The sequence below is a fragment of the Gymnoscopelus braueri genome, assembly GCF_963280865.1.
Source record: "Gymnoscopelus braueri genome assembly, chromosome: 24".
Classification (NCBI taxonomy): Eukaryota; Metazoa; Chordata; class Actinopteri; order Myctophiformes; family Myctophidae; genus Gymnoscopelus; species Gymnoscopelus braueri.
Genome location: NC_137626.1, coordinates 4,542,718 through 4,561,894, shown reverse-complemented (window position 1 = coordinate 4,561,894; position 19,177 = coordinate 4,542,718). Strand labels below are relative to the sequence as shown.

The following is a 19,177-nucleotide window of genomic DNA, read 5'->3' as shown; positions in this document are numbered from 1 at the left end:
TTCTATCCCACGATTTTGTAACCCTTTTTTTTTTACCCGGTGCCAATTTTCTAAGCGATCCTGGGCCCTACACTCCCCCCGCCAGCCTAGGGAGCCCAGAGCCGAGCTCATGCCTCCTTCAGTGCATGAGAGCCCACTGACCTTCTTGTAGCGCGTGGAAGGAACACATTACATTACATTACATTACAGTCATTTAGCAGACGCTTTTATCCAAAGCGACTTACAATAAGTGTATTCAACATAGGTAGGGAACGAAAACTACTAATCACCAGAAGTCTTAAGTGCATTTTCTGCAAAAACAAGCAACCAAGAGTATACCTAGCGCTAAGGTAAAAGTGCTACTGTGTAATCAGTGTAATCAGCTACCTACCTTCTTAAACAGATGAGACAAAATAGCAAAATCAAATGAGCAAGAGCTAAAACAAATAAGTGTATCGACTAAACAAGATCCAATAAAACAATACAACAATAAAACAAGAGTTCGTACAACTAGTTAACCACAAGTAGGCCAGGCAAAGAGGAAGGGCAGTGTTTCCTGAAGAGGTGGGTTTTCAGCCTGCGGCGAAAGATGGGCAGTGACTCTGCTGTCCTGACATCAGTGGGAAGTTCATTCCACCACTGTGAAAAAACACGTTATTCCAACCAGTTCCTTTCCCCTCCATCAGGCGCCCAGGCTGTCATGCACATAGATATATATAAAGGCTAGATGGCTCAAGGGGGCGTCGCAAGCGTAGCTCAACCGCGGCCATCTTGTGACAGTCATTCATAACATTATGTCTATGGTGCATGTACTATTGAAATAACCATAGCGTGCTCAATTTGTGTGTTGTAAACACCAAAGATGTAGTTATGATACTGCATAGGCCTACTTATAATTATAATCATGTGTTTATTTTTTTTAAATAACATTAAGTATGCAGTATCATAACTACATCTTTGGTGTTTACAACACACCAAACCGTTTGAAAATCGGATGAAAATTGAGCACGCTATGGTTATTTCAATAGTACATGCACCATAGACATAATGTTAATAATGACTGTCGCAAGATGGCCGCCATGTGGCAACGTCGTACTCCATTGGCCAGCAGCGCGGGTGAGTCATCTAGCCTTAATATATATCTATGGTCATGCATGGGGGAGGCGGTATAGAGACCAGGATTACTACATGTTTTTGTGAGGGTATTAACTACCCTGAGAGACACAGGGAGAACATGCAAACTAGACACAGAGTAAACCCTTTCACCAACCCCACCTAGGGGTTGGTGAAAGGGCCCACTCAGGTGAGTCTCTGTAGGGGCTGAAGGGGGGCTCATTCATTCATTCATTCATTCATTCACACAACGCGCCGCCTGGCTTTTGCTTTTCAAAATCATCTCTTTTCATCCAGCGACACAGTCGTGTGATGAAGTGTGAATTGGCCTTAACCCTTTAAGGCCGGGAAGGGAACGCATCTGTGTGTCATTTTTAGGATGTCTTTGGGCTATTCCAAAATAGCAGATATACAAGCTCATAGCGCGATATGAGCTTGTAGATCTGCTATTTTCTGAAAAATCTTGGAAATTTGTGTAAATCTTTGAATATATATATTTTTTAAAGCGAACATTTTTAACTCAAATCTTTGCTTCTGGGGGGATTCTACAATGTCTACTAGATCCTAATATTTTGCTATAATAACAGTGGTCCTCAAACTTTTTTATGTCAAGGACCCCCAAAATAAGTATTTGGCCACAGACCTCAAAATATGTTGTTCCAGGGACCACCAGAAGCAAAGATTTGAGTTAAAAAAATTCGCTTTAGAAGAACATATTATATACACATTTAAAAAAAAAAAAGATCTACAAGCCCGTAGCGCGGCACTCGGTGCCTCGCTACGAGCTTGTAGATCTGCCATTTTTGAATAGCCGAAGAAATCTAAAAATGACACAGACGCGTTCCCGGTCTAAAAGGGTTAAGAATTGTACCGCTGAGAGAAACACAAGCACACAGAATCAGAATTGATTCGTTGCCAACGCGCACGTTCATGCGTGTGGAGTTTGACTTGGTGGGGTTGCTCTCTTGTGGAGGCAAAAAAAAACGACGCTCAAAGAGATAAGAAACGGCAACTCTGAAACAGAACAGCGACATACTAGTTAACATTAAATAATCTAAGAAAATATATACTCGGCCCGAACGGCTGGCGTAGTGGTCCAGGCACCCAGGCTTCAATGAGTCGAGTCCCGTGCCTGACGAGCTTTTCCGCATGTCCTCTCCCCATCTCTCTCCCCCCGTCTCCTGTCTGTCTCTACTGTACAACTATAAATAAAGGCCAGAAAGCCCCCAAAAATATAAGAAAAAAGAAAAGGATATGCTAACACTGTAAGGGAACATTCACCACAGTGCAGCACTACAAAAGAGAGTGAATGATTCATGTTCTTCATGTCAAGTTGTCTGAGATTGAAAGAGATCATTTAAAAAATAAATGTCACATATGATTATTGCCTTTCTGATTCTGAATTACAATAAAGGTAGGGTAAGTGATATGTTTTGGTTAAAACAAAAAGTTTTGTATTAAAAGCTCTATATTCTGATAGTATTCATTGCTACAGAGTGTTTGTTCAGTAACAGGAGTCTCCATGTGTCTCCAGCTCTTTATTAAACAGAAAACATTTTTTTCAGGTAGGTGACATCCTCAGTAGGTGACATGTCAGCCAATCCGAAGATAGTACCCATTTATCAGCTTCATTTTGATAGTGATCCAGTTCCAATTGGTTCAGCTCATTTCTTTGTGTCACCACTTCCAATTCCACTTGTTTAATCTGTATCCTGACTGAGTTCTCTATCCTGATTGGATAGAATTGGTATCCTGACCTGAAAATGCATTTTCTGTTTAATAAAGAGCCGGAGAGACATGGAGACGCCCGTTACTGAACAAACACTCTATAGCAATGATTACTATCACAATATAGAGCTATTTAACACTTATTTTGAGCAAAGAAAATCACTTACCCTACCTTTAATGTTAGTTCAATTATATAGTGTGGAACTCAACATTGACGCTTGTCAGAGAGGTCAGTTAATTGTACTCATGTCTCCTCTTGATAATCTTACCACTACACTATACCGTATCCCATAACCAGCCCATTAAATGTAATGTTGACTTGGCAGTATATGGTTCTACCGTTGTGGAGGGCTCTCTCCTGCCGCAATACAGCAAAACGGCATGAAATAAACCTGATAAAGCATGCAGGGAGCATTGCATAGCCTAATCCCCCGTGAGGATTAATTTACCACTGAAACCCACTCAGGGTGCATATAGAGCAGAACCAAAGCAGGTGGAGGCTGGGGCGGTGAAGGGAGTTTAGCAGATAGCAGCAGCAACGTTATTTAAGTATAGGCACCAATCAGTGCAGTGGGAGTGATAGTCCACAGCTGTCAGCTGACAGGCATATAGCATGGTTATGCATCAGCCCTGTAAGGCCTGAGGGGGCATTTCTGAAGGAAATAGTGGGGTGGCAAAACAAAAAAGAAGAAGTTAACACTATAGTATAACCACCGTCCTCTTCTCGTGGCGGTTCCTATAGTGATAATTTTGGAAGTGGGGGAGCGCACCTCTGAAGCCCCCCCCCCTGATGACGCGGATGACACGCGTATAGGGTTACTTCCACTCCTGGCCCGATCATCAACCCGAAAACGGCGTTGATCCCAGGCTATATAGCACCATAAGTTTTTCAGAAAATTCGTAGTATCTAGAACAGTGATAGTAGTTAGAACAGATAGTAGTTGTCAAAAATAGCAGATCTACAAGCTCACAGCGCGTATGTATCTGCAGAAATGTACTTGTTTTGCACATTGAAAGACAATAACGCGTCATGTGTTTTGTCCGCAGCACCAACAAAGAGGACCAGCACAGCTCTGTCTTCTGCCGCTGTGACAACAACCACGGCTTCAAGCTGAAGGAGAACATTCAGTTCCATCTGTACATCAGCACCTCGCCCTGCGGGGACGCACGCATCTTCTCACCGCACGAAGCCGGCATGGAGGGTGAGTGGATTCTACTGAGAACACTAAACATGAACTACACATATCTACTCACTTACTAGAACTAAATATAAACTAAACATATCTTCTCACTTACTAGAACTAAACATTAACTACACATATCTTCTCACTAACTAGAACTAAATATAAACTAAACATCTTCTCACTAACTAGAACTAAATATAAACTAAACATATCTTCTCACTTACTAGAACTAAATATAAACTAAACATATCTTCTCACTTACTAGAACTAAATATAAACTAAACATATCTTCTCACTTACTAGAACTAAATATAAACTAAACATATCTTCTCACTTACTAGAACTAAACATTAACTACACATATCTACTCACTTACTATAACTAAATATAAACTAAACATATCTTCTCACTTACTAGAACTAAACATTAACTACACATATCTTCTCACTAACTAGAACTAAATATAAACTAAACATATCTTCTCACGTACTAGAACTAAACATTAACTACACATATCTTCTCACTAACTAGAACTAAATATAAACTAAACATATCTTCTCACTTACTAGAACTAAACATTAACTACACATATCTTCTCACTAACTAGAATTAAATATAAACTAAACATATCTTCTCACTTACTAGAACTAAATATAAACTAAACATATCTTCTCACTTACTAGAACTAAATATAAACTAAACATATCTTCTCACTTACTAGAACTAAACATTAACTACACATATCTACTCACTTACTAGAACTAAATATAAACTAAACATATCTTCTCACTTACTAGAACTAAATATAAACTAAACATATCTTCTCACTTACTAGAACTAAACATTAACTACACATATCTTCTCACTTACTAGAACTAAACATTAACTACACATATCTTCTCACTAACTAGAACTAAATATAAACTAAAAATATCTTCTCACTTACTAGAACTAAATATAAACTAAACATATCTTCTCACTTACTAGAACTAAATATAAACTAAACATATCTTCTCACTTACTAGAACTAAACATGAACTACACATATCTACTCACTTACTAGAACTAAATATAAACTAAACATATCTTCTCACTTACTAGAACTAAACATTAACTACACATATCTTCTCACTAACTAGAACTAAATATAAACTAAACATATCTTCTCACTTACTAGAACTAAATATAAACTAAACATATCTTCTCACTTACTAGAACTAAATATAAACTAAACATATCTTCTCACTTACTAGAACTAAACATTAACTACACATATCTACTCACTTACTAGAACTAAATATAAACTAAACATATCTTCTCACTTACTAGAACTAAATATAAACTAAACATATCTTCTCACTTACTAGAACTAAACATTAACTACACATATCTTCTCACTAACTAGAACTAAATATAAACTAAACATCTTCTCACTAACTAGAACTAAATATAAACTAAACATCTTCTCACTTACTACAACTAAATATAAACTAAACATATCTTCTCACTTACTAGAACTAAACATTAACTACACATATCTTCTCACTAACTAGAACTAAATATAAACTAAACATCTTCTCACTAACTAGAACTAAATATAAACTAAACATCTTCTCACTAACTAGAACTAAATATAAACTAAACATCTTCTCACTTACTAGAACTAAACATAAACTAAACATCCTCTCACTAACTAGAACTAAATATAAACATATCTACTCACTAACTACAACTATAAATAAAGCATCTTCTCACCGCACGAAGCCGGCATGGAGGGTGAGTGGATTCTACTGAGAACACTAAACATGAACTACACATATCTACTCACTTACTAGAACTAAACATAAACTAAACATCTTTTCACTAACTAGAACTCAATATAAACTAAACATAAACTAAACATCCTCTCACTTACTAGAACTAAATATGAACTAAACATATCTTCTCACTTACTAGAACTAAACATGAACTACACATATCTACTCACTAACTAGAACTAAAAATAAACTAAACATCCTCTCACTTACTAGAACTAAACATAAAAACATAAACTAAACATCTTCTCACTTACTAGAACTAAACATAAACTAAACATCTTCTCACTTACTAGAACTAAACATAAACTAAACATCTTCTAACTCCACAAAGCTGACATGGAGGGTTAGTGGAGAAAAACAACAATGCTGCATGTATTTCTTTAATGGCCTTTTTGCTTTGCTTTCTCTCTTCTTTTGGGAGCATTGACACGAGCCATTGGAACGTTTTTCAGCATGACTGTGCGTGCTATTAACCACTGTCAACCTGTTATCCTACTTATTATGTTATGTTATTATAGGCAAAAATGATGGGCAACAATTTTCAGTGATATGTTTTCTGTTAAACAGTTAAAGCTCTATATAAATCAAATCAGGAGAGAGAACCCTACAAAAGATATTTCATCAGCTTCAATGTCATAGTGTTCCAGTTACAATTTCACTTCCCGTTTAACTTTTTTTATAGCCTTTATCGTGTATTACTTCACTCTCCTGATTGAATACAATTAGTATCCTGAACTGTAAAAGTATCTTCTGTTTACTAAAGGGTTGGAGAGACAGGGAGACTCCTGTTACTGAAAAACACTCAATAGCAATGAAGCAAGAGTTATTAACACAATTTCTTTTTTACACAAAAATATTGACGGGTTTCCCCAGGGGTCTATACTTGGTCCCCTCTCTTTTGCACTCGGACGCGATGCTTTGTGAGCTTATAGATCTGAAATATTTAACAACCTTCGCCTATTTTCGCCAAATGTTCACCTACAGTACTATGACATGCCCAGAATAGGGTCTTTAGGGTTCATGGTAGTTTATAGGATTTGGGGGAACGTGGGTTAAAGGTAGGGTAAGTGATATTTTTGGGTTAAAACTAAAAGTATTTTGTTAAAAGTTTAAAGCACTATATTCTGAATCATTGCTATAGAGCAGGGCTACTCAACTTAAGATGGCTCAGGGGCCACTCAGCAAAATACCAAAAGTCCAAGGGGCCGCCATAAAAATGACGGTCCTATCATATTATTTTCACTGTACCAGTTTATTTTGTGTTGTGTGTATGTCCAGTGGCAGACACCTATCCTGGGCGCGCGGCAGAGCCGCGCGGCCGGAAAAATTTGGGGGTCAAACCCCCCCAAAAACCCGAAATGCATAGAAAACTATGCATTATACCTGTAACAATTGACGCACCTGTATGTATGTCTGTCTGTTTGTTTTTGAAAAATGTTTTAGCAACCCATATATTTGAACGGAAATGTATATTTTTATCCTGTGCTTAAAAAAAAAGACGCTGCGCCAAGACGCTGCGATCGGGCCGCATGCGGCCCGCGGGCCGCGGGTTGAGTAGCGCTGCTATAGAGTGTTTGTTCAGTAACAGGAGTCTCCCCGTCTCTCCAGCTCTTTAATAAACAGAAAATACATTTTCCGGTAGGTGTCAAAATCTCAGCCAATCAGGAGAAAGTACCCATTTTTAAGCTTCATTTTTATAGTGTTCCAGTTCCAATTTCGCCTGCTCATTTCTTAGTGTCATCACTTCCAATTTCACTTGTTTAATCTATATCCTGATTGAGTTCTCTATCCTGATTGGATAAAATTGGAAATGAAACTGAAACTGAAACGAAAATGCATTTTCTGTTTTATGAAGAGCTGGAGAGACAAGGAGACTCCTTTTACTGAACAAACACTCTATAGCAATGAGTACTATCAGAATATAGAGCTATTTAAGAAAAACACTTACCCTACCTTTAAAGGAGAATTTTGGACTAAAGTTTTCTTACCTTTTCTATGACGTTATGATATCTTAGGTTGAATGGTACAGTAGAAAATTTTCATAACTCCACCCCTGAGCCGCCACAGCTTAAAAGGTGCGCGGATAGGCCTTAGGTTAGATCACATATTTTAATAGCTTTTTTTTATATATTTTTTGGTGAGATCTGACGTTCATAGTGACAGAACACTGTCCCAAAAAAAAAAAAAAAAAAAAAAAAAAAAGAAGTCTCGCTAGACGAGATTGAAATCTCGAGATTTCAATCTCGTCTAGCGAGACTTCTGTTTTTTTTTTTTTTGGTTGCATAGTGTTCTGTCACTATGAACGTCAGATCTCACCAATTTTTTTTTTTTTTAAAGCTATTAAAATATGTGATCTAACCTAAGGCCTATCCGTGGCGGCTCAGGGGTGGAGTTATGACATTTTTCTACTGTACCATTCATCCTAAGATATCATAACGTCATAGAAAAGGTAAGAAAACTTTAGTCCAAAATTCTCCTTTAAGGTCGTGTCAGTGGCCTGGCTTGCAAACTGATGTCATTTCTGTCACACAGACCAGGGGGACAGGCACCCGAACAGGAAGGCCCGCGGCCAGCTGCGCACCAAGATAGAGTCGGGGGAGGGCACCATCCCCGTGCGCTCCAGCAGCACCCTGCAGACCTGGGACGGAGTTCTGCAGGGGGAGCGGCTGCTCACCATGTCCTGTAGCGATAAGATAGCCAGGTACTGCCACTGCCTCCACACCCATGCACCCAGTGGTGGAGAGTAACTAAGTACATGTACTCAAGTACAGTACTTTTTTTTTTACTTTACTGGAGCATTTTCAATTTTCAATACTTTTACTTCTACTCCACTACATCTCAGAGGCAAATATTGTGCTTTTTACTCCACTACAATTATTAGAAAACTTTAGTTGCTAGTTCCTTTGGAGATTTTTGACAAAACATACATTACCCACTTCAGCTCTATGTGCATTTCGGCCATTTGAAAGTAGCTGATCTACAAGCTCACAATGCGTCGCATCGCGACGCATTGTGAGCTTGTAGATCAGCTATTTTTAAAAATATTTTTATAATTTTTTTTATACATTTGAAAACTTTTGAAATGGGACATTCTGCATAATGAGTTCTTTCTACTTTTGGTACTTAAAGTACATTTGATACCAATACTTTCGTACTTTTACTCAAGTACATTTTTAATTCCGGAAGACTATTTCTACATCGCAGTATCGATACTTTTACTTAGTAAAAGTTAAAAAAAAACGTACCTTTTCCACCACTGCCCACACATACACCCACACATAGGCTAACACCCACAACATGCACACACATGCACGTACGCAAACAATCACTTACACACGCGCACACACACACACACACACACACACACACACACACACACACACACACACACACACACACACACACACACACACACACACACACACACACACACACACACACACACACACATTCAATCACTAAGGTTTCATGACATTATTTCCGTATCAGTTGAGACTCAGTATTTTTAATATTCATGCTTGAACAAGTGTCAACTTTTGAAACCTACCTTCCTTTATTTCCTGCTCTTACATTCTAGACTGTACTCTGCTATTTGTCTGCTATTTGTAAACGATAATAATTATTTCTAATAACTGATTGTCAACCCGGGTTGTAATGACATTGACAGTAGTTAATCATCATAAAATACGTTGGTCACGTGGTGATCATTATAATTAACAGAGTTCCCCAGTAATATTAATCCTTTAGTTGTTTTTTGTTGGAGCAAATAGAGGACAGTACAGTACAGAATGTCTGCTGTAAATGAGGACCATTCTGCTGTAGAAATGAACAACATTCAGGTTTTACAAAGCAGAAGAAAACAAGAAATATGTATCTGATGAGTACAGTGAGCAGCTGGTTGTCTGCTAGTCAGTGCCACAATGTATTATGGGTAATGTAGTATTATTGTCTGATTTACAAAGACATCAGCTGACTTGTGCAGGTGGAACAACACAGCAGAAATTCAGCTCACATTTCCTTTCAAAACAGGAAATATGATGTGGGATAATCCCTTTAATTCAGTACGTTGTTGTCTCTTCCACCAGAGTCAACTGCAATTCAAATGATTATGATTATGAAATGTTTGAAAAGAAGCCACTTTACCTCCCTGTCGTGTTGCAATCATTATGTTTGTCTCTCTGAGCTGCCATAGCCCACGTGTCATCAGTACAATCATTGTGTTTCTCTCTCTGAGCTGCCGTAGCCCACGTGTCATCAGTACAATCATTGTGTTTCTCTCTCTGAGCTGCCGCTCGGTCGGTCGGTTTCGGGTTTCAAGCAGTGTGTGTGTGTGTGGCCACATGTGGAGGAGGACCATGTAAACGTCAAGGAAGAAGGAAAAAAAATTGTACACGTGATGCGGAAGTCTCCCGCGAGGAGACGTGAAACTCTGCCGAGCCTACACTTTATGTACACTCAGTGAAAGCCGCTCCAAGCGCACTCGGAGAGCCCGCTCGGCTCCTCCACTCGGCTCCTCCACTCGGCTCCTCCACTCGGCTCCTCTAAAAAATTACCAATTGGGACAAAACTATTTCCGGGTCAAGCTGGAGTGAGCGAATTTGGCTTTATGCCTGTTCGAAGGACATAGGAAATAGGATTAGGAAGTGGGAGCCCGGCGAGGGCACGGTGGCGCAGTCGGTAGCGCTGTCGCCTCACAGCTAGAAGGTCCTGGATTCGATTCCCGCCGGGGACGCTGTGGGCGCTGGGCGCGTGTCTTCTCCTCCGCGTCATCAGCGCCCATACCCTAGGTGGGGTTGGCGAAAGGGCCTACTCTGTGTGGAGTTTGCATGTTCTCCCCGTGTCTCTCAGGGTAGTTAATACCCTCACAAAAACATGTAGTAATCCTGGTCACTATAACGCCTCCCCATGCATGACAGCTGGGGCGCCTGATGGAGGGGAAAGGAACTGGTTGGAATAACGTGTTCCTTCCATGCGCTACGTCCAACCAGGGAAACTCTCCCCTGTCAGGTGACAAGAAGGTCAGTTGGCTCGCATGCATTGAAGGAGGCATGAGCTCGGCCCTGGCCTCCCTAGGCTGGTGAGGGGAGTGTAGTGCCCAGGATCACTTAGAAAATTGGCACCGGGTGAAAAATAAGGGTTACAAAATCGTGGGATAAAAAAAAAAGGAAGTGGGAGGGGGTGTGTCAGCTGTGTTGTTGTCTTTAGAAATGGACATGACACTTCACAGGAATTTACGTTCCACTTCTGTGAACAAAATGTCCTCCTTTCCTCTCTCCTCTTCTCGTTTCCTACATGTTTCCTCTGTGGGAGGGACAAACATGCAAGGGAAGGATGCAAGTGTAGGAAATGAGGATGTAATTTAAGGACCTGAGATGCAGCCATGTGTTTGTCTCTGTGAGCTGCTCTACCAAGTGTCTTCAGGACACAGGAGCTTGATTGGGCTTTCTGATTCAAAGCCAGGGAGCCTGGCACTGTGCTAAGAATCTCTGGGAAAATAATAACCAGGGAATCTCAGGGAATCCACCATTTAAAAAGGCCCACACCAGTCTAATGTCGACTTCAAGCCATTAGCACAGATTGCCCCCGTCTTCAACACATGTGCACATAAGTATATGCAGTGTATACTTTAGCAGAGCTCAGCCTATGAGACGTTAAAGTTGCTAAGTTACCCTTTTGAAAGTAACTATACTGTTTATTTGATCTAAAGAATTGCTGCATTACTCTAATACATATTTAAATATGCATTTTAATGGCTTTCAATGATTCAGTGAGATTTAGCTAACGCTGACCAAATAATCTCAGGTACATTCTGTAATGTTTATTGAATATGGGTAAACAAAGACCATATCTAAAGAACTCATTTTGGGTAATATGGTGGAGGGTTATGTAAATGATATGGCCCATAATGACAATGACATGTAGTTACACTTGTATTGTCTTTGTTTTAACCCTTTGAGACCGGGAACGCATCTCTGTCATTGTAAGATTTCTTTGGCTATATTCAAAAATAGCAGATATACAAGCTTGTACATCTGCTATTTTTTTTAAATCGTGCAAATGTGTGAAAATCTTTGAATATATATATTTTTAAAGCGAACATTTTTGACTCTCTTACAACTTCTGGGGGTCCCGGAACAAAATATTTTGAGATGGGGGTCCACGGCCTTATCTTTTTTGAGAACCACTGATAGTATAGCAAATACGTTTTTAAAAAAAAAACTGTTAGGATTTAGAAGACATTTGTAAAATCCTCAGAAGCAAAGATTTGAGTTACAAATGTTCGCTTTAAAAATACGTAAGATTTGCACAAAAAAAAATCACGATTTAAAATAAATAGCAGATATACAAGCTCATAGCGCGGCACTCGGTGCCGCGCTTTGAGCTTGTAGATCTGCTATTTTTGAATAGCCAAAGAAATGTTAAAATGACACAGATGCGTGTCATTTTGCCAACCCCGATCCCGATGCCGAACCCGATGCCGAACCCATATCTCTTAATGGGTTAATACAATAGGTGGACAGGGGAGATGTACAGTGGGTAAACACACAGGCCTGTGGTACAGTCCTTCTGCCTCGAGCACAAGGAATCAGACCATAGTTAGGGTCCTTTCAGACGGCAAGCGGCCGACGCGCCTATGTAATTCATGTTCAATAAGAGAGGCGGGCGATCATTTGGGACGCGCGGGGAAGTTGAGGGGCGGTGAGGCAGGCGGGCGCGGTCCCACTGTGTGCATACAGTACCCGTACCTTAAAACATCTTCCCGCGGCTATGGGCTCTTCCTCAATTTCCTAGTGCTGTGTGTACGGAACTTTTAATAATAATAATAATAATAAATAATGTAATGTATCTGAACTTGATGGACATCAGGTTGAAAGGACAGTGTGTGTGTGTGTGTGTGTGTGTGTGTGTGTGTGTGTGTGTGTGTGTGTGTGTGTGTGTGTGTGTGTGTGTGTGTGTCTGCAGGTGGAACGTGGTGGGCTTCCAGGGCTCTCTGATGAGCTACTTCACGGAGCCCCTGTACTTCGGCAGCATCATCCTGGGCAGCCTGTACCACGCCGACCACCTGTCCCGGGCCGTGTACCAGAGGATCAGCGCGGACATGGAGGAGCTGCCGCAGCCCTTCACGCTCAACAAGCCCCTCCTCAGCGGTGAGGAGGACGGAAAACACGCACGCACGCACGCACACACACACACACACACACACACACACACACACACACACACACACACACACACACACACACACACACACACACACACACACACACACACACACACACACACACACACACACACACACACACACACACAGTGCCGCTTTAGACTCCACAGGGGCCCTAAGCATGATACAGGACACATGCACGCGCGCGTTTTTTTTCTTTTTTTTTTTCGGTGGGTAGGGGCCCTGCGTGGGGCGGGGCCCCACGCAGCCTGCGTAGTGTGCGTGTAGGGAGAAGCGGCCCTCACACACACACACACAAAGCTGCTGCAAATTCAATCACTAAGGTTTCATGACATTATTTCCACACACACACACACACACACAGGCATTTTGGCCCAGACCGGCCCACCACAACCGGCGCACAGATAGCAGACACTCTACCGCAATTTTCCGCGCCCGCGCGCTTTGTGCGCGGCCGACCCCCCCAGCCTCAAGCTAGATCTCCTAGCCTTCCCAATGGTCAGGGACATTACCGTAACTAATAATTGGGCCGTGCAACCCGGAAATGAACAGGAGCAAAAATATAAATTTTAAATATTATTATGTTTTGCCCAGTGGCCCAGTGGCCCAGTGGCCCACTGGCCCACCGGGCATATGCCCGGTATGCCATATGGCCAGTCCACCCCTGCACACACACACACACACACTCCGTCTGTCTCGCACTAGAGACTGCTACAAGCTCTCTGCAAGCTGGAGTGTTCAGTGGTTCACACTAGGGCTGTCAGTTCTCCTCTATAATCCCATTCGAATTTCAATGCTTTATTATTTTTTATATTCGAATATATTCTAATATTTCATATAATATATAATTATATAAAATAATGTATTAATAATAATATAGTAGTACAATAATAAACACACACATGCACACATACAATTGCTCTGATAAAAGGCTAAACAAAATAGTGAAACCAACTATATTAGTTAAGGGTTATAATGAATTGCATTTTTTTATAGCGCTTTTCCAAGTGCTCAAAGCGCTTTACAATGGTTCATTCATTCATACATACAGGGGGGGGGGGCATTGGGAGGTGGAGCGGCAAACAGTCGACGCCAGCGTCCTCACTTTTCCCACATTCACACACACACCAATGGTGGCCAAGCTAGCGCCGACCGACTCATTGGAGGCAATGTAGGGTTCAGTGTCTTGCCCAAGGACACTTCGACATGTGGACAGGAGAAGCCGGGATTCGAACCGCCGACCCACGGATCATTGGACGAAAGTTATTAGATAACTTTAGTTACTAATTACTTAGATTTTCATTATTGTCACAAAACATACATTAACCACTTCAGCCCTATATATATTTCGCCCAATCGAAAATAGCCGATCTACATGCTCACAATGCGTCGCGATGCGCCGCATTGTGAGCTTGTAGATCTGCTATTTTCAAAAGATTTTTATCCATTTTATCCATTTGAAAACCTTTGAAATGGGACATTCTGAATAACAAGTATTTCTACTTTTGGTACTTTAAGTAGGGATCAGCAACGCAGAGGTTCCCTCACATAATTCACTATACTCTGCTCTGCAGGGATCAGCAACGCAGAGGCCCGGCAGCCGGGGAAAGCGCCGAACTTCAGTGTGAACTGGACGGTGGGAGATCCAGGACTAGAGGTGATCAACGCCACCACGGGGAAGGATGACCTGGGACGGCCCTCCAGGCTGTGCAAACACGCCCTCTACAGCCGCTGGATGAGACTGCACGGCAAGGTATACTACTCTGGACCATAACGCAGAGAGACAAAGTCTAATGCAGGGGTCTTCAACATTTTTCGGGCCAAGGACCCCTTAGCTGAGAGAGAGAGATATGAAGCAGGGACCCTCCACTATAAATATTGTATAACATTGTGTTGCAGATTAAAATTTTTCATAGATTTCATAGATAGGCTTCATAGACACCGGCTTCGAATGCTATCAATGCATTGAATGGGAGATTATCACGTTTTATCAGACCAATGAATGGGCGAGTAGGCGACGAGTAGGCGATATACTGACCTACCCGTGATTTGTCAGACCATTCATGGGGCGTAATCAGGAGCTACTGACCTACTTGGAGGCGGAGCAGTCCCCACAACATAATTTACGATTCTGTGCATATCGGTACATAACTCCAACGGCGCTGAGTAGGCACAGGCGAACGCCACACCGTTCAGGACGGCAACTCGGTCGCTTTAGCTCCCTCGGTGGTCCTTCACGGGGTGACAGTTCGCCTGAGACTGCGCGCCTCCGTCATGGTCCGAAACCAAAACCAAAACCGAAACTGAACTATTTAAGTCATCTCCGTTGGTAGGTCAGTATGTCTTGATAACACCCAATGAATGGTCTGATAAATCGCGGGTAGGTCAGTATGTCGAATATTTCGCCCATTCAATGGTCTAATAAAAGGTGATAAGGTCCCATTCAATGCATTGATAGCATCCGAATCAGGTGTCATAGACTTGTTAGACAGTGCAGGGTCCCCCAGGGGTCTATACTAGGCCGCCTCATTTTTTGCCCTCTGCACTAAATATTTTTGCCGAAAATAGCTGATCAGCTCTTACCATCAGACCATATATACCTTGGTGTGAAAGTATAATATTTTCCTCTGAGATGTAGTGCAGTAGAAGTAAAAAGTATTACAAATTGGAAATACCCCAGCGAAGTAAAAGCAGCTCAAAATTGTATACTCAGGTACAGTACTTGAGTAAATGCACTTAGTTACTTTACACCACTGCTACTCAATGTGTTTGTTAATGCCAGTTATAAAAAAAGTAAGGAATCCCCCCCCCCCATGCACTGATATCTAAAACGTCTTCGTCTCTCGTGTGACCTGTGTTTAGTTCTCGTCCACTCTGAGGGTCCAGACGCCCCGACCCGCCACGTACCACGAGGCCAAGCGGGCCGTGCTGGAGTACCACGGCGCCACGCAGGTTCTCGTCCAGGCCTTCCACAAGGCTGGCCTGGGGGGCTGGGTGAAGAAGCCCACAGAACAGGACCAGTTCACATTCACCTCCTGAGCCCCCATATATATATATATATAGGCTCTATGTGCACAGCAGCCATAATGGAAAGAAATTGGGCCTCTTCCTTACTTCCTTCACAGGTGTTTCCAATGATTCTACATAGGGGTGTGCCGATACACTAATTTCATGAAACGATACGATACAATATTGGGCTCACGACATCCGCAAATAAATAATGCGCGGCACATCAGACGACGCGAGGCGCTTTTGCGTACCAACAGCTGGGACAGGAATTTCCAAGCTTTTATTTTTTAGCAAAAATAAAAAATAAAAGCCTGGAGATCGAGGCTAGGAATTGACTTCCTGAAGCCACACTCACACAATCACGCTAAAGCACGCGTCGGCCCCATGTACAGCCATTAGGCACAGGGGGAGGGGACGCATGCTGCACGTGATTGTGTGAGTGTGGCCTCGCATCCTGACACACAGACACGCGGCGACTCGCAGCGCGCTGCACGCAGCCAGCAGCGGCGGTGTTAGAGGCACTCGTCACCGATGATGAACGCACCGTGATGGTGCGAAATATGCCGTGAACCTCCCAATCTGGCGGATAAAAGCAGCGCAGCACAGGGCACCAACCTTGGGGGGTTCACCAAACGGCGTGAAAAAAAAAGAACGGCGAAAAGCGGCGGAATTTGGCAGCAGAGCGTCCTTTTTTCTCGCGTTGACAAAACTGTCCCGGGGGCACCGTGCTGAATCCCCCCCCCCGTTGACAAAACGGCAGGGGGGGGGGGGGGGGGAGACCATTTATTTGGTGAGCACCAAGTCAAATCTCCAGGTGCTCTTCTGAGTACTAGACCTAAAAAGTTATGTGCACGCCTGGATATATGGCACTTTTTTAATTATGAAAATATATGGGCGGGAAAAAAGCTTATGAAAATATATGGGGGGGAAAAAATGCTAATGCAAACAAATACTTCTGTTTTTGCATTATTCAGACATGAAAACTTGTAGCTTTTCAGCTACAATTGCCGTTTTGAATCCAAACAGGGCAATTGCGTGACACCTGACCAGAAAGACAACAACATGTTGTCACTTTTTTCACCTCGGGGCTGTTTGCATGCCTGATTATTATTATTGCAAAAAAAAAAAAAAAAAGATTAATAACGATCCCCCCCCCCCCCCCCCCCCAAAAGGATACATACCGTCACGAAAACGTATGCCGATATATCGCGGGACGATATATCGGCACACCCCTAATTCTATTTGAAGGCTCTGTTCCATTTCGTGTAGCACTAGTGGCTCCCAAAACGTTTTCATTTCAAGCCGGACCCCCATAACTCTGAGAGTGTGCAAATGGGACCAAATGGACCCGTACGGGTCCATTTGGTCCCATTTGCACACTCTCAGAGCTACACACCCGTAAGGGGGCCATTTTGAACCCCCTCAAGGAACCATGAGGGTCCCTGGACCACACTTTGAGCCAACATGCACAATATCAGCGCCCTGACTCTGTTGGAACACAACCTTAATTAGCATCATTGGTAAGACCTGTGAAGGTAAGTAAGGAAGAGGCCCAATTTATTTCCAATATGGCTGCTGTGCAAAGAGCCTATTGTCTCTCTGTGGAGGGGGGCGGGGGGTGGGGGGGGCAGGGTGGGGGGGTGGGCATGTGGGACAGCCCATGGCTCCAAAAAGGGCTCTTTGTTGGTTTGCGCTTTCTGGAACTATTTGGAGATCTACAGCAGTGGGTTTTCAACCTTTTTTTCATGCCGAGGATCCCTAAATTGATAAACGTTTGGCCGCGGACCACCGTCTGAAAACGTACCAGGGACCCCCAGAAGAGAAGATTTGTGTTAAAAAATTTAAAATGATTTGACGATTTTTTAAAAACGTTCAAAAATAGCAGATCTACAAGCTCGCAGCGCGGCACGCGAGCTTGTAGATCTGCTATTTTTGTTGAATAGCCAACGTAATACCATATGGATAAAGGGGTGAAAAACACCTTTTGCTGGGGACCCCCTGGAACCCCCTCAAGGACCACTGGTGGTCCCCGGACCACTGGTTGAGAACCAACGATCTACAGGAAAGCCGTCTATGTTTGTGGAACCGAAAGAACTTTCAGCGGTTATTTTTTTTTTGGGGGGCGGGGTGGTGGAACGTTTTCATCACAACTGGACCCCTTGACAGGGGGTCCTCGTGGAATTGCAATTGTGTGTTATTGGTTAACAGAGACACACTTTTGACCTCTATGATTCCTGTTTTTTTTATTAATTTATTCACCTTAATTTTATTACAGCTTTTTACTTCCTACTCTTGGCTAGGGACACATTTTTTCACTGTTGCTCGAAAGTGAAACTGTTATTTAATCGATTATGCAACTGTAAATAATAATTGAATTGTAAAACTGAACTTGGTATAGGTCTGTGTGAGTAGACCAAGGTGTTGGTTTTGCCTGTTTGTGTATTACCAGGACGTCCGTAATATTTTAGCTTCTACCTTTCTCCTCTGTTCTTTATACATTAGTATTAGCAGCAGGGACGCAGTGGGGTGGGGGGGGGGGGGGTAGATGTATCCAGTTCCATTGGGGGGGGGATATCCCCAGGGCCGTGTTTAAGCCCAAAAATTCACCCATAAAAAAATAATAATAATGTATTTTTAATTAAATAACATAAGCCTAACCTAACCCTAACCCTAACCCTAAAACCGAAATAAAGTAACAAAAAAACGCCCCAAAACGGTCACAATCCGCCCAATAACCGCAAAATTTCGTGCAAGCGCACACGGGTCGCGCAGCATGCACGAGCGCGCCCTGGGGGGGGCGGGGACTGTCAGTTGCCTAGGGCGCATTCTGACATTAACACGGCCCTGGATATCCCCCCCCACTTCAGGGACGAAGAAAAAAGAAAAAGAGAAAACCTCCGACGGTTTTTCACGGGTGGAAAACGGAAAGCTCGTCCTAAAACACACTGGCCCCATTTTTGTTTTTTTTGCGGACCGAGGCCGCCGGATTAGACCCGGGGCGAGGGTGTTTTAGGACGACGGTTCTTGTTTTCCATTTCTGAATGGAGAGGTGCGCGATGAGAGACGTTTCCTTTTTGTCACACATCTACACTTCATGGAGTACTTTTTTTTTTTACCGAATTAACCGAATGAAAGTAAGAAAAAACAGAAATAACAGGGGGTAA

General features: G+C 42.4%; 1 protein-coding gene across 1 annotated transcript in view; it reads left to right on the top strand.

The window, feature by feature from the left end:
• The window catches only part of LOC308080239 (double-stranded RNA-specific editase 1-like), a gene marked incomplete at its 5' end in the record, with an annotated part of 31,163 nt that extends 14,745 nt beyond the window's left edge, over window positions 1-16,418 (top strand). Inside the window, 5 exons of the mRNA XM_080422015.1 lie at window positions 3,868-4,022; window positions 8,354-8,522; window positions 12,785-12,969; window positions 14,579-14,757; window positions 15,867-16,418. Coding sequence (XP_080278141.1) covers window positions 3,868-4,022; window positions 8,354-8,522; window positions 12,785-12,969; window positions 14,579-14,757; window positions 15,867-16,043 — 865 coding nt within the window. The 3' untranslated portion in view covers window positions 16,044-16,418. The remainder of the gene's footprint in view (window positions 1-3,867; window positions 4,023-8,353; window positions 8,523-12,784; window positions 12,970-14,578; window positions 14,758-15,866) is intronic.
• Between the last annotated feature and the right edge of the window lie 2,759 nt (window positions 16,419-19,177).